The sequence below is a fragment of the Rana temporaria genome, chromosome 4 (genome assembly GCF_905171775.1).
Source record: "Rana temporaria chromosome 4, aRanTem1.1, whole genome shotgun sequence".
NCBI classification, from domain to species: Eukaryota; Metazoa; Chordata; class Amphibia; order Anura; family Ranidae; genus Rana; species Rana temporaria.
This window is the reverse complement of record NC_053492.1, coordinates 70,550,721-70,567,556: the sequence shown is the minus strand read 5'-3', so window position 1 is coordinate 70,567,556 and position 16,836 is coordinate 70,550,721. Positions and strand designations below refer to the sequence as shown.

The 16,836-nt window shown below is 44.3% G+C and overlaps 1 protein-coding gene across 2 annotated transcripts in view; it reads right to left on the bottom strand.

Annotated features, from left to right (window-relative positions):
- LDAH (lipid droplet associated hydrolase) overlaps positions 1 to 16,836 on the bottom strand; it is a 318,623-nt gene that overhangs the window by 179,385 nt on the left and 122,402 nt on the right. For both annotated transcript variants that reach the window (XM_040348529.1, XM_040348530.1), the window contains exon 4: positions 13,067 to 13,230. In XM_040348529.1, coding sequence (XP_040204463.1) covers positions 13,067 to 13,230 — 164 coding nt within the window. The remainder of the gene's footprint in view (positions 1 to 13,066; positions 13,231 to 16,836) is intronic.

The window sequence follows — 16,836 nt, the reverse complement described above, 5'->3', positions numbered from 1 at the left end:
TCCCCAAATTTGCCCTCATAGAACAATTCTTACCCCCTGCCGCTCCCCCAAATTCCCCTTCTGAACAGAAATCTCCCTCTCCCTCCAATCTCCTTGTGGTGCCCCCCCACCTCACATGATACCACAGTGCCCAGGTCAGCTTCCACTCCTTCCATTTTTTTGTTTTCTGTAATTTTGAAAGTGTAAATGATGTAAATAAAATCTAACTTTTTTTGACATATTATAAGAATGTCCAATCAGTAATTTGATGCCTTTTGGAGATTTTTCCATCTTTCCTTGGCTTCGTTATGCACATTAATACGATTTTTTACCTGGGGTGCCCACACTTTTGATTCCCACTGTATATATATTGTTTTGGGAGGGAGATTTGTGCTAGTAGGGATGATTGGAGGGCATTTGTGTGTGTGTTGGGGGGAGGGGGGATTTGTGCTAGGATGGGGGATTGGGTGAGGGAAATTTGTTCTGGAAGGCGGGATTTGTGCTTGTGGGGGAAGAGGATTTGTGCTAGAAGGGGCAATTTTTTTGGGGGGGGGGGGGCGCTAGGGGCATATGGGGAGAGAGAGGATTTGAGCTGGGAGGGAAGGTGAAGGGTGCAAAGATTTGTGCTGGGAAGGGGATTTTAGAAGGAGGGCAATTCTGTACTGGGAGGAGGGGGAATTTATGCTTGGGGGTGAGCATGCAGATTAGTGCTCTATTTTGATTTGGGTGGGGATTTTTGCTGACACATAATGCTCATACATGAGGAGGGTGGGCATAATTTGGCATGTTCGACCTGGGCTCTAGATGACCTTGTCCCGGAACTGGTCAAAGGGAAAGAAATGATGGAGCTCACTGGATTTCTGGCAGTTGAACAGGTATTTTCCTATACTTGCAGCATTTTTAAAGAGCTTAAAGGGTGGGAATATATACATGTACTGCTGGCCTGACTGTACAGCAAAGAGTTCACAGGCATGAATGACCATTACGACTAATACCACTGGTATTAGTGGAAGCCATAGTGTGCTTTAGTGGGGTAAAGAACCCTGTGGATAAATTCACATGTTTCACTATGTGCCAAGGGGTGTGCCTGAAACAGGATACAGTGCATCAGCAACATTACTGTCCGGTCCTGTGTGTAAGATGTTAAGCTTCTCTCAATAGAGAGAAGAGATCCATCACCTAAGAACACTACCAAAAGATTGAGGCTAGCTGGGAGTAGAATAGAAGGGGTTCTATAGGGGGGAGTGCCCCTTCAGCTTTTTTGCCCCTGTTCCAATCACCTGAAGATAGCAGCACATAACCTATGTGTAATGATTTAAAGAAGCATGTGGCCTGTACTGTACAATCAGCAAAGTAAAGATTTATAGGGAACATCATATAAACGTTAAACAGTACCCCCGCAAACTTCTACCTTTTGCCTGGAATTCCTACTAAAAAATAACAGCAGTGCCCTTCCCCATATGCTAGTGCTTTATATCTGCAGTGTGAAATCTGAGGTGCTGCTGCCTCTGACTGCTTGTATCAGGAGACTAATTTTATATACACACGATTGGAATTTCCAACAGCAAAAGTCTGATGTGAGCTTTTGAACAGAAATTCCGACCGTGTGTATGCTCCATCGGACTTTTGCTGTCGGAATTTCTGCCAGCAAAAGATTGAGAGCTGGTTCTCAAATTTTCAGACCAAAAAAAAATTCCTATCGGAAAATCCGATCGTTTGTAGCAATTCTGACACGCAAAATTCCGACGCATGCTCAGAAACAATTTGACACATGCTCGGAAGCATTGAACCTAATTTTCTATAGTGTTGTACGCCACCGCTTTCTTGACGGTCAAAAATTCAGAGAACTTTTGTGTGGCCGTGTGTATGCAAGCCAATTCCGATGGAATTTCCGATCGTGTGTATGGGGCATTAGAATTATATTTGATGATGTCACTATTGTACTGTCCACACAGATAAACAGTTCAGATCAAGACATACCGTATTTTCCGGCGTATAAGACGACTTTCTGGATGCAAAAAAATGCATCGAAAGTCGGGGGTCGTCTTATACGCCGGGTACAGTCTCAGTACTCACTTTTTTCCCCAGCGCTGACAGTCCCCCATGCTGCGATCGCGAGCGTGTATTGATTTCAAAGCCGCGCCTTCACTGCAGAGTGTTCTGTGATAGGAGGAACAAAAATCTTCCCAGCAGCGCCTCTGTTCTTTGTTCCTCCTATCACAGATGCCTTCTCATCCTCGGACGAGATGAGAAGACGTCCGTGATAGGCGGAAAACATAACAGAGGCGCTGCTGGTGAGATTTTTGTTCCTCCTATCACAGAACACTCTGCAGTGAAGGCGCGGCTTTGAAATCAATACACGCTCGCGATCGCAGCATGGGGGACTGTCAGCGCTGGGGAAAAAAGTGAGTGTTACAGGCACAGTGGGGGCAAGTGATGGCAATGTGGGGGCATGTAATGGCACAGTGGCAATGTGGGGGGATGTAATGGCACAATGGCAATGTGGGGGCATGTAATGGCACAATGGCAATGTGGGGGCATGTAATTGCACAGTCTGGGCATGTAATGTAATGTAATGGCACAGTGAGGAATGTAATGGCACAGTGAGATTTGAAAAAGCCTGTTTCTGTCAGTGGTTCTGGCTCCCCCTCAGCTTCCAGAAAGACTAGTAGGAAGGGGGTAGTCTTATACAGTGAGTATATCCCAAAACCAAAATTTTTCCTGGAAAATTAGGGGGTCGTCTTATACGCCGGGTCGTCTTATACGCCGGAAAATACGGTATGCCAGTAATGTGGAAAGGTCTGCATACAATACTGGAAATACCAGTCCTTTGTTCTTTGCTTGTTTTTTTTTAGGCACAAATGCTACAATTCCATTCCTCTTCTAGTGGCTCTCCTGTCTGTGTATGAATATAGCAGGAACACTGGTCTGTGAATTCCTTCATGAGTAAGGCCTCGTACACACGATAGGATAGCCAGAGGACAACGGTCTGAAGGACCGTTTTCATCAGTCAAAACCGATCGTGTGTGGGCGCCATAGGTTGGTTAACCTTTGGTTAAAAAAATAGGAACTTGCTTTAAAATTTAACCGATGGACGCCTAACCGATAGGACAAAACCGATCGTTAGTATGCAAAAGCATCGGTTAAAAACCTGCGCATGCTCAGAATCAAGTCGACGCATGCTTAGAAGCATTGAACTTTGTTTTTGTCAGCACGTCGGTGTGTTTTACGTCACCGCGTTCTGACACGATCTGTTATTTAACCTATGGTGTGTAGGCGTGACGGACCATCAGTCAGCTTCATCGGTTAACCTGAGGCCTCGTACACACGACCGAACATGTCTGCTGAAACTGGTCCGCGGACCAGTTTCCGCGGACATGTCCGACCGTGTGTAGGGCCTAGCGGACCGGATTCCTGGCCGAGCGGACAGGTTTCCAGCGGACAAAAGTTTCTTAGCATGCTAAGAAACTTGTCCGCTGGAACCATGTCCGTCGGACATGTCCGATGGTCAGTATGACTCATCGGACATGTCCGCTGGTTATGACGTATAACCAGCGGCCTGAAATCCCGTGTATGCGTCGAATTGATTTGACGCATGCGTGGAAGCATTGACCTTCCGCGTCAGAGAACGTCGGTGTCGTTTACATCACCGCGTTCTCTGTCCGCGGGGAATTTGGTCTGATGGTGTGTACACACATCAGGCGAAATTCACCCAGCAGACATGTCCGATGAAAACGGTCCGTGGACCATTTTCATCGGACATGTCTGCTCGTCTGTACGAGGCCTGAGACAACGGTCCTTCAGACCGCTGTCCTCTGGTTATCCTATCGTGTGTACAAGGCCTTAGAGATCGATGTGCTTCAATATTCTTTGTGAAGCATGATAAAAATCAATATAGAATATACTGTACCTGATCATGCATACAATCAACCCCCATTCACCTAAAATTCAATTATTTTGTTTTTGTTGGAGCTACAATATAAAAGTCTGCTATCCAGATATAGTTATACTATAAAGAGTATGAAGCCTCATTGCTCATATCTTTGCCAGTAAATCAGCCCAAGAATGGTTATGGAAACCTAACCTATCACTATGAATGAAGAATGATTAGAAATCCTCCACTGTATTCTACAAAGGTCAGGACGTACAGTATGCATTCCTGATGGAAAGAGGAATGAGTTCTACTATTTCTGCTGTTGTATGAGTGCCTTGCACACAAGAATTTTCTGTAATTTAGAAGGTGCTAAAATAACACAATGACTTTTCACATCCAGGCTGATATTTCTTCAATACTCCTTTGTGTTCCTCGATGAACTCACTGTGTTCCTCCACAGCACCATCCAATATAGAACCTTTTAATGAAGTATCTCAGCCTCAGTCATCCCACATATAAAGAATGTGGGTTTTCCTTGCACGTCAGCAGGGCTGGGGAATATCCACCCAGCGACCGAGCTCCACAACAAATAGAAATAAAATATCTGTCTTTTCGGTAATAATACTTGAGGTGTGTAGTAGGGAGAGCTGCCTCAAGACATCGAAGGCAAACATAAGGCATTGAAAGTAGCAATGGTTATCTGCGTTCCATAGCAACCAGTTAGGTCTCAGTTGGCTGTTTATATTCTAATCGAAGTTTTTTGATGTAAGAGACTTCCCAGCATCTGTAAGATGCCAAGAATGGAGCCAGGTGTCAGGACACCAACTCTAGCGCATATCAGTGGCCGCTCAATGGCCATAGAGTGAAGACACTGGATTCAGAAGAAGGAAAGAAGATGGCCATAGCTGGAGCACCTCACACTGCTGGAGTAGAACACACTAGGGGGTAAGTCTGCCATAATGTGCAAGTATGCTTTATTGGTTCCAAAGTTTTAGATAGAGTAAGGAAGGGTTAAAACTTGTAAGGGTTAACGTGACTGACCATCTCAGTGTCTTGCAAATAGAGGCTCGGAACGCAATGTCGGCTGGCATCCCTTTATTTTTGAGAGGGGCTAGCTGGTTTCAGGATGGCTGATTGAAAGATTTTTGTGACATGTTCACTGATCTCCTTTGGGGTGATTGAATGCCTAAAGCGCTTGTTCATGAACACTTTAGGGTTCTTGCTTCGGGTACCAACATCAGGTGAAGTGGAGATTGGGATGCTTTGTCCCCAAAATCGATTGTACATTACAGGAAGGGGGTATTAGTAGTCAGTTTGATCCTTGATACCTCCTCAAGGTAGACCTGTCACTTTCTGATGGAGACTTGTGTATAATGTCACAAAGTGGATCACAATTTTTTTGACAAATAAAATATAAGCTTACACAAAAGTAGAAAAAAAATGAGTGATCAAGCAGTAAATAAACAACAATAATAAGTGGGAAAACAGCAACCAAGATACAGATAATATATGCACACATCCCTAATGTACATGTACCCAGGACAGACAGAGGAAGGTAAACCACTATTGAACAGAATTGGTATCCCCGAACATGTTAGATGTTTAAAGTGAATTTGTACCCCATTTAAAAATTTTAAAAGTCCGATCTAAGAGCTGACATTCCAAGATGCCTGCCATTATTTTTATTTTTCAGAAAAGCTTCTGCTACGCCCCCTTTCTGATACACAGTGCTCCAATCACAGCACTGCTTAGGGAGCATGAGCCCTATTGGTTGGAGCACCGTGCATGGTGAGGGTCAGACCACTGGAGACTTGAACCACTGCAATATGTGTTAAATAAAGGTCCGGTTCTATAACATCTTGCTAGCAAAGGGAATTGTAGACCAGGAGGTGCCGGTCCATAAGGGGCACGCCCCCCTAGTGTGCATGCGGGGTGCCGGACTCATAGGTTTCTTTTTACCAAGCCACATTATTAGAGCCTGAAGTTCTAATTGGCATGAAAAAGGTTGAGCACTGCACCCCAAACCGACCCACTTGTGACACCAGTGAATCAATATTCGCTATTGTCTTCCAGGTTCTCCTCCTGGCCAATCGACAGGAGGCGGATGAGAAGCTGGAAGGAAGCCATGGCGCCACAACATTGGAGGGATGAGTACAGACCTGGGGGAGCCGCACCTCCCCTCCAAAAAGTTTAGCACCAGCCGCCATTGGTGAGCCAATCACAGAAGCAGGAAATTATGTTTCTGGGGGGCGTTCCGTACACATTCTGTGTACAGAACACTCTCAGGTAGCCACATTGCATTGCACTTTACAGAAACTAACAGAGCTGTAGATTGAAAAGGAAAAGTCATTTTTAATAACATTCAATTACAATATGACTTGTATATGCAATTGTATATGCAATATTATTATTTTTTTAATTGCTATTTTTTTTCCCCACGAAAGTGGAGTTACCCTTTTAACGTCATTACAGTAACAATATAGAAAGGTTCAATTGAGCTTTAACAGAGAAATGCTTTTATCATATACAGTATATATAAATGTCACATGGTTTGAGCACTATGTAACCTTTTAGAAGGGGAGCTGCGGTGGCTCAACGCGATTGGCACTGCGCTGACAAGCCATTCACCTCTGCAGCTAGGGGTTCGGATCCCGGTCTCAGCTACATGTGAATTGAGTTTGGTGGTCTCAGCCCGGCTCCCGATAGGTGTGCTATGCGAGGTAAGCTTGCGCTTAGTACGCCCACCCCCCTCCCACAAAAACCACCACACTTGCACGCACTCGAAATTGGGTTAACATGCACGCACTTTGACCACGCGGTCTCTAAAAACAGAGGCGAAGGACTAACGGGGCTGGTTGAGCGGGCTAGATCCTCTCACTCCCTTATAGGGAGTCCCTCTGCCCCGTTGGGCTTCAAAGCGGAGCAGGTAGGGCGGGCTGTGTGGGAGGACCCACCCTTGCCACACACCCACCATTGCCACCCGGGGCATGAAGAAAGGTGGCAGATTGCCTCTGGGGGAGGCCTGCCTACTCCCAACTCCTGCAGTCCGGCTCCTCTCTCGAGTACACGCACAAAATACACTTAAAAAAAAAAAAAAAATGTAACCTTTTAGAAATAGTGGTGCAGAATTCCGATATGTACATGGGCGTAGTTTTTTGTGCGGGTTCATCTTAGGATGAATGCACCTTTTAGCCCCTGAAGCTTGACTATGCTCAAGACGAAGACTCTCATTGTTCTCAGTAGGGTCTGTTCACTCCTGAGTACTGCGGCGCTTGTTGACTGTCAAATGAAGCTCAGCAAAGTACATAAGCTTCTTTTTGGCAAAATTAAGTGTGTATGGCTGCCTGGAGTCCCTGAAAATGCTTGAAAACTGCATGTTTACACACATTTTTTCAAGCTCTCACATCAAAAAGTATATTGGTCCAAAGACGCCCAAACAAACAAAAGAAAAACATCTCTAAACCGCCTAAATATGCTCCCGCTAAGTGTCAATGGGTGCTAAAAAAAAGGTGCAGGTGTGGTGCAGCATTAACATTCTCTGATAGGGGGAATTTTCCCCCGAGATAAAGAGAGACGATGTGGAGCCTGGGTCACAGTGAATATTGTCCAACTCAAAATAGGCTCCTTTCCTAACTTCAGCTTGCAATAGGCACCTGCCTTTATTAAAAGTGTATGGAGTAACGTTGGATGTATAAAATGCAGCTGGGAACAGACTTACCTATAAAGAGAGTTACAGATTAATATTAAAGACGTTACATTTTAAATATGTTAACTATGTTAATCTTCTTTAAGTCATCTCTTAACAGCCAACAGTGAACTATTGTCTAGAAAAATGATCTGTGTTTCTCAGCTTTTTATAGAATTGTGAACTCTTCAACTGTAATTATATGAAGACTTGTACATCCCTCAAGTGAGATGCAATGACAGCCGCTTACATGAGCTCCATAGGATACAAAAAAAAGCACTAGCTCTGCTACTAACATACACATATCTTTTCAGAATGTTAGAGGGGACCCATATTCCAGCAAAAATAAGAGAGACCTAAACACACGTTTTTGATTATTACACTTCATATGTCATCCAAGTTAGCAGTTAAACTTTTATTGGCCATAATAAAGAGGTTGCACAACACTCTGCTAAGATGAAATATTATCTATTGTTAAGAGAAGCTGAAATAAACTTTTTCAATTTCTGAACGCTCCAGCCACACAAGAACTAAGCAGATTCTGCACACAATGAATGAGCACTTTTCTTGGACCAGTCTACTTATACAGTACAATGGGTTACAGCATCCTTCTCCTGTGTATCAACCTCAACTGATATTTTGGTCTGCAATGGTTACATAAGTATCATCATCATTTTAAGGGATTGCAGAAAAAATAAATGCACATATTTTTGCAGGAAAAAATATATATATTTTAATGCAGGAGCCTGGAAAACATTGCATCTGTATATCATGGGTACGATGTGGGCTCCTACAGACATCCTCCGGCTTTCAGTGCTCTGTACGGGCTGTTTGAAACTACAAGTCTGTCTTCTGTGGTGGAATACAGCACTTGTAGTTTATTAATTCACAGGAATCTGTGAACAAATGATGTGGCTGTCTGGACAGAGCACCACACAGCTCTGCTGTTTTTTAAATGCGACAGTGGGTGTGGGGAGACGATCCCTACCTGCTGTCTCAGGGAAGGAGGGGGTCAGGAGGGAGGAGCTAGAACATGTTACATGTTCCACCCTAGATATGGGTGGAGTGTAATATGTTCCAAAGGTGAACTTAGTGTTTAATAAATATAAGACTCTCTGAGAAAACAAAAACATTTTTTTTGTGGTCTCCTCTAATGCCTACAATCTACATACAAATCAACTGGAATTTTTTTTTACTGTTCACTGTTTCACTCTTCCTATAGCAGAGCATTATACATGCAAATGGATACACATGCACATTTCCATTTTCACAAGTTATGACTATTTAAAGCTTAAAAGTAATACTAAACACACTGCTTAATGTACATTATTCCTTCCTACAGTATACACCGCTCCCAAACCGCCCTGCTCATTGAAATGAATGGGCAGCGCTGCTGAAACGCATGCAAAGAGCTTCGGCAGCACCGCAACACGGGCACTGTTGACCCTTTCTTCAATCGCTAGCGGGGGTTAAAAGCACCCTGCCAGAGGCCAAAAGTGCCACTAAAACGGCGGTAAAGTGCTGCTAAAACTAGCAGGGCTTTACCGCTAATGCCCCCCTACCCCAAAGCCCACAAACAGTTTTCTGAAGACAAGCAGACTATGGACATTGATTACTGGAACCAAGTGCTGTGGTCTGATGAGATCAAGATAAACTTCTTTGGTTCAGATGGTGTTAAGCGTGGGTGGTGGCAACCAGGTGAGGAGTACAAAGACAAGTGTGTCTTGCCTACAGTCAAGCATGGTGGTGGGAGTGTCATGGTCTGGGGCTGCAGGAGTGCTGCCGGCACTGGGGAGCTACAGTTTACTGAGGGAACCATGGATGTGAACATGTACTGTGAAATACTAAAGCCAAGCGAGATCCCCACCCTTCAGAGACTGGGCTGCAGGCCAGTATTCCAACATGATAATGACCCCAAACACACCTCCAAGATGACCACTGCCTTGCTAAAGAAGCTGAGGGTAAAGGTGATGGACTGGCCAAGCATGTCTCCAGATCAAAACCAAATTGAGCATCTGTGGGGCATCCTCAAACGGAAGGTGGAGGAGCGCAAGGTCTCTAACATCCACCAGCTCCGTGGTGTCATCATAGAGGAGTGGAAGAGAACTCCAGTGGCAACCTGTGAAGCTCTGGTGAACTCCATGCCCAAGAGGGTTAAGGCAGTGCTGGAAAATAATGGTGGCCTTGCAAAATATTGACACTTTGGGCCCAATTTGGACATCTTCACTTAGGGGTGGACTCACTTTTGTTGCCAGTGGCTTAGACATTAATGGCTGTGTGTTGAGTTATTTTGAGGGGACAGCAAATTTACACTGTTATACAGTTATACAAGCTGTACTCTCACTACTTTACATTGTAGCAAAGTGTAATTTCTTCAGTGTTGTCACATAAAAAGATATAATAAAATATTTACAATGTGATGGGGTGTACTCACTTTTGTGAGATACTGTATATTGTAGACGGTCAGCCTGGGGCAGGGTTAAGAAGGGGTTAATTGAAGAGGGCAGGTACTTCCCCTTCAGACCTGCTTATTGCCAGCAGAGCTGAAAATGTCATAGAGGAGCAGTATGTTTGGAAAGAGACATAGCAGCATGCTGTGTGAAAGGATCCTTTGCTGGATTTTGTACCTGCTTGGGTGAACAAAACTGTATCAGAGACTGTAGCTCAGGCTAGAGCCGTGTACTTTAATTATTAATCTGCCTGTCGGCTAGAGAGACTGAACTTTTCCTATATCTGCACATGTGTAACAAGACAAGCCTGTCGTTTCTTCTGTTTGTTTTGCTGAATAAAGCCATTTTTATTTTACTGAACCGTCTGAGCCGGCTTTCACCCCTCTGATTCCCTACAAATTGGTGGAGGGTGCATCGGGCAGTTTGAGGGGTCCAGTCCAATACCATGTCCTGTGTTAAAGCTGCACAGACAGTGAAGTCTTCTGAACAAGCCATGGAGGACGTGATTAAGCAGCTGTTACTGGCTAATACACAAGCACAGGCCTGCCATCAGGAGGCCCAGGCCCTGCTGCAAGCGCAGGCCCACTATGAGGAGGCCTAGGCCCGGCAGGAGCAGATCCTGGTGCAGACAGTCCCTGTACAACAGGAAACAAACCGCTTACTGAGTGAACAGATAGTGGGATTAAAAAAGGTGGTGACCCAGCAGGCAGAAATAAAAGGTGACGCCGCTATAAAGAGTAACCTCCAGAAGGCAGTGCAGCGGACCCTGCAAAAGATAACAGCCTCAGACAATGTGGAAGCATACCTGGCAAATTTTTGAGCGGGTTGCAGCAAGGAAAGGTCTCCCGGATAAAGACTGGGCAGATGTACCGGATCCTTACCTGACCGCAGACCCCCCCCAAAAATTGTACTGTGACTTGGCCTCTGAATCCGCACGAGACTATAAATGCCTGAAAGCAGAAATCCTAGCCAGGCTGGAAGTGACTGACGCTTTAAGGGTGAACAGAGTCCATGGCTGTCGCTTTGACAAGACTAAAGCCTGCCCGTGTGCAGCTGTACCATCTTATGCACTTGTTCCAGTCCAGGTCTGGCTGAAACCTGAGGAAAAGACACCCACTCAGATTATGGAAAGACTTGCACTGGACCGTTTCCTGCAGGGATTGCCCAGGGAGCTCCACCAATGAGTGGCTCAGTCCGAGCCTCAGTCCCTGGATGAGATGGCTGCTGCTGTCGAGTGCTACAGCTGTGCGTAAAGTTTCCAGGGGAGTCCCCCTGTCCCCAGATAGATGGCCTGATTCAAACAGGTGTGTTCCAGCACCAGGATGACACCCGTTGATCGCATGGTGTCTGCTCAGGGGCTAGCTGTCAGGAGTACCCCAGGACCAAAGTTTCCAGAGAACCGACAGAGGGAACCTTGTTAGGTTCGCTGTGGGTCCTACCATACACTGGGTCATCTGGAGGCCCAGTGTCCATGACGGGAAGAACCATTGGAGTGCAACATGGGTCGCCGTCGCTCCATGTATGCCCATGAGTTATGTGCTACAACCAGCCTGAATCCGCATGAGTGTGTGGTGCGGGTCAATGGACAGGAGGTAGTAGTAGTAGCGCTCCTTTACACTGGGAGTGTCGTCACCCTGCTCCGAGTGGATGGATTGCAAATAAAGCTGGTACCCAGGGAACAGGTCTGGGTCATCTGTGTGCATGGTGATGTTAAAAACTATCCTGTGGCCCGTGTGACCCTGTGTACACCAGCAGGAACTGCTACACTAAAAGTTGGGGTGGTTCCGGGGATTACCTCATGACTTACTAATCGGGTGAGACTGTTCCATGTTTTGGGACTTGTATGAACAGAAGCTCAAAGGTTTGGGGGTTTCTTCCAAAAAGCAAGAACCCACAGAGGTTCAGTACTTTTGAGGATCAGTACCAGGCTGCTGAACCTGCAGGAAGTGAGCCAGTTCCCTGGAGATGTTTGTGAGATTGGAAGCAGAAAGTACCTCCTCTGAGCCAGATATGTCAGATCTCAGGGGCTCCTGGGAAGATTTCCTTAGTGCTCAGATGAGGGACCCCACTTTGATCCCCGCCAGGTAACAGGCCAAAGTCTTAAACAGTGAACCACAGCACCCTTAGGGTGGTGTGCAGTTTCCCCATTTTGCTGTGAATAACGACTTGTTGTACCAAGTAACTCAATAATGAAGTGTTAGAACAACTGTTGGTACCCAAACCTTTTAGGTCTAAGGTCTTACATTTGACTCATAGTCATGTACTTGGGGGTCACCTTGGATCGGATAAAACTCAATAACGGGTTTTACAGCATTTTTTTTTGGCCCGGTGTATTAACGACTAATATGAGTCCTGCCCCAGCTGTCATAGAACTGCTCCAACACCCCATTTTCGCAGTCCGGGTACCGCTTCCAATTATTGAGGTACCCTTTGATCGCATAGCTATGGACTTGGTGGGCTCCTTACATCACCACTCTTGACTTGATCAAAGGATACTGGAAGATATATATAGTACCAAACTTATTTATTAATAATTGTTTAGACATAAGTCTAAACTCACATGAGCTATCCCCCCTAGGAAGGTGTCAAAGCCAACAACCAATTATAGGCAGCGGAGGCATTCCTCACCCTACAGCCACATGTATACACACCCCTTGCATATATCTGGCTGGAGAGGAGAATGCTTCCTATGACTGGCGGTTGGCTTTGGCAGGTTCCTGGCAGGATAGCTCAGAAGGGTTCAGGCTTGTGCCCGAACACCATACTGGCGATCATTGGCAATGGGGCTAAAAGTGAGGCAAAATTCTGAGTCGTCACTGAAACTGGAGTAGAGGAAATGTCTTCCAATGAGGTCATTTGTTTTACGTATTTTTAAGAGACTTTCTTTTACTGTCTATGGGAAAAATAATTAATTCCAATGGTACACAAATAGCAAACAATTAAAATAGACAGGGGTTTTAATTATTCTCTGTTCTACTCAAAACTAAAAAAAAATTAACTTTAGATAAACCAAGGTTTAACAAAATACGTAAAAAAAACTCTTTTTTAGGTGGACATCTTCCAAAGCTAGTGACTTACCTTAAGACCAGGTAATCGCTTCATCATCTCCAATATGATATAGCATCCAATGGAATGACCAATAAGAATCAGTTTAATCTTAGCTGGAATATTCTGCTGCAGGAAAGACAGCTTATGTTCGATTTGTCCATTAAGGCCAAACACATCTTCTGTCTGGACCGAGTCTGTGAATTAAAATGAATGTTAATTATTATTATTATTATACAGGATTTATATAGCGCCAACAACTTGCGCAACACTTTACAACATCAGGGAAGACAGTACAGTTACATCAGAGGGCCCTGCTCGTTAGAGCTTACAATCTAGAAAGGAGAGGATTGTTAAATAATGCAAATGCTTATATTTATATGTATAGGGGAACAATAATGGTTTGGGGTTTATTTTATTAGATTTATTATTATTATTTTATTATAATTTTGTTTAACCACTTGCTTACTGGGCACATATACCCCCCTCCTGCCCAGGTGAAATTTCAGCTTTCGGCACTGCGTTGCTATAACTAACAATTGCGTGGTCGTGCGACGTGGCTCCCAAACAAAATTGACGTCCTTTTTTCCCCACAAATAGAGCTTTCTTTTGGTGGTATTTGATCGCCTGTGCGGTTTTTATTTTTTGCGCTGTAAACAAAAAAGAGCGACAATTTTGAAAAAAAATACAATATTTTTTACTTGTTGCTATAATAAATATACCAATTTAAAAAAACAAAAACATTTTTTTTTTTCTCAGTTTAGGCCGATATGTATTCTTCTACATATTTTTGGTAAAAAAAAAAAAAATCGCAATAAGCGACTGGTTTGCGCAAAAGTTATAGCGCCTACAAAATAAGGGACAGAATTATTATTTTTTATTATTTTTTTTTTTTACTAGAAATGGCGGCGATCTGCGATTTTTATTGGGACTGCGACGTTATGGCGGACACATCGGACACTTTTGACACATTTTTGGCGCCATTCACATTTATACTGCGAACAGTGCTATAAATATGCACTAATTACAGTATAAATGTGACTGGCATTGAAGGGGTTAACACTAGGGGGTGAGGAAGGGGTTAAATGTGTACCCTAATTAGTGTTCTAACTGTAGGTGGAGGGGGGGTGACTGGGGGGGGGGGTGACCGATCTATGTCCCTATGGACAAGGGACACAGATCGGACACGGCCAGCACAGCAGTTCCCCGCTGCGCGCTCTGGAGCGCGCGCGGGGAACGCGCAAAGGGGCGGACGTCAATTGACGTCCACTTGGATTTTGGGATCCGCGCTGTAGCCGTCATTTGACTATAGCGCGGGTCCCAAGAGGTTAAGGGTTATACGTTTTTAAACTGATGTTTTTCTATACTGGTATTTTTTTTACCATGTAAATACAATTTTGTTTTACAAAGAAACATCTAATAAATGGTAAAAGATTCATAAAAGACTATTAGCTAGATTCAAGTATACCGCCGCATCTTTGCGGCGGCGTAGCGTATCGTATTTACGCTACGCCGCCTTAAGTTAGATAGGCAAGTACTGTATTCACGAAGTACTTGTAGCGTAAATGTGGCCGGCGTAAGCGCGCCTAATTCAAAGGAGGATGTGGGGGGCATGTTTTATGTGTATTAACTGTGACCCGACGTGATTGGCGTTTTTTATGAACGGCGAATGCGCCGTCCGTGTACATATCCCAGTGTGCATTGCGGCAAGGTACGCCGCAAGGACGTATTGGTTTCGACGTGGACGTAAATTACGTCCAGCCCTATTCACGAACGACTTACGCAAACAACGTAACATTTTCAAATTTCGACGCGGGAACGACGGCCATACTTAACATTACTAGTCCAGCTATTTGATGGAATAACTTTATGCCTGAAAATGCCTTACGTAAACGGCATATCTTTACTGCGACAGGCGCACGTACGTTCGTGAATCGGCGTATCTATGCATTTTCAGATTCTACGCTGAACTCAACGGAAGCGCTACCTAGCGGCCAGCCTAAATATTGCACCCTAAGATACGACGGCGCAAGCCGTCATATCTTAGATAGGTTTAAGTGTATCTCTGTTTGAGAATACACTAAAACTTAGAACGGCACAGATTCCGAGTTAGGTCGGCGTATCAGTAACTCTTTGTGAATCTAGCTATATGAGTTATCTAAAGAAAGAGCACAGCAGAAGCCCCTGCCTTCAGGAACAATTTGCCTGACTGAATCCTTGGCTAGAACCTTCTGATAAAAAGTTTTACAAACTTCAAGATCATTCTGAATAATAGGAGTAGGCTAGAAATAGTTGAAAAAAATGTGGAAATGAACATATGATTTTACATTTTGACCCTAAATACACTTTGGCCCAGATCCACGAAGAACTTACGGCAGCGTATCTATTGATACGCCGCGTAAGTTCTACGATGCGCCGGCGTATCTTTGTTTTGTATTCACAAAACAAGATACGCCTGAATGTGGGCTAGATCCGACTGACGTACGTCTTAGTACGCCGTTGGATCTTAGGTGCATATTTACGCTGGCCGCTAGGTGGCGCTTCCGTTGATTTCCGCGTAGAGTATGCAAATTAGCTAGATACGCCGATTCTCAGAACATACGTCCGCCCGGTGCATTTTTTTACGTTGTTTACGTAAGGCTTTTTTCGGCGTAACGTTACCCCTGCCTCATGAGGCGTACGCAATGTTAAGTATGATCGTCGGGACAGCGTCGATTTTTCCGTCGTTTATGTCGTTTGCGTAAAACGTTCGCGAATAGGGCTTTGCGTAAGTTACGTTCACGTCGTCTCGGCATTGAGCGGGCGTAATTTAATTTGAAAATTCGACATGATACTGAGCATGCGCGCGTTCGAAAAAAGCGTCATTTACGTGGGGTCATGCTTAGTTTACATAAAACACGCCTCCTGTTCCTCATTTGATTTAGGCACGCTTACGCCGGCAGATTTACGCTACGCCGCCGTAACTTTAGACGCAAGTGCTTTGTGAATACAGCACTTGCCTCTCAAAGTTGCGGCGGCATAGCGTAACTACGATACGCTACGCCCGCTTAATTTTACGCCTATCTACGTGGATCTGGCCCTTTAACTTTAGAAGTTATTTTTTTTTTTATAAGAAATAAGCAAAAATTACATATCATCAAGAACAGTCTTTCAGTTGTAACAGAAAGATGACATCAAGTATACAAATATACTAGGAAGTAACAAATAAAATCTGCCGATTGGCCCTGTGCTGATCACATGCACTCTCAAATTTTTTTTGGAAGTGGAAGATGGATGCCTCTAAAAAGAGGGTATCCCCCCCCCCCCAAAAAAAAATGGCATGCCAAATGTGACATGTCAGGGGGTCACCGTCACTTAAAGCGTCAGTTCCATTTTGGGGTGGAACTTCGCTTTAATGAATTTTTCAAGACAGTATGTTTCTTTGGATTAAAAAAGAAATAAAAAATCTGTCAGCTGGCAACCTAAAAAACAAAAGAAGCAACAACATCCTTGAATCAGATGTTTGGCTGCCGTAAAGTAGACAGGCAAAGATGGGGCTAAAGTAAAATCTGCTTTACAAAAAAAAAAAAAAAAATTATAAAGTTAGATTTGGACACATTTGAAAGCAATGAGCTATGCAAAGATCATCCTGCTTACAGCTAATTCATGTTCTGCTGGCACAGTGTGTCAAATGAAGAAACATGGTGATGTATTATTGCAGAATAAGGCATCCATCTCGGGCTGTTCATAGTCCAGCTGCTGCTCAGTTGCCAGGACCTCTGCAGTAGAGTAATACAGTGTATCGTAATATGTAGTGTATTTGC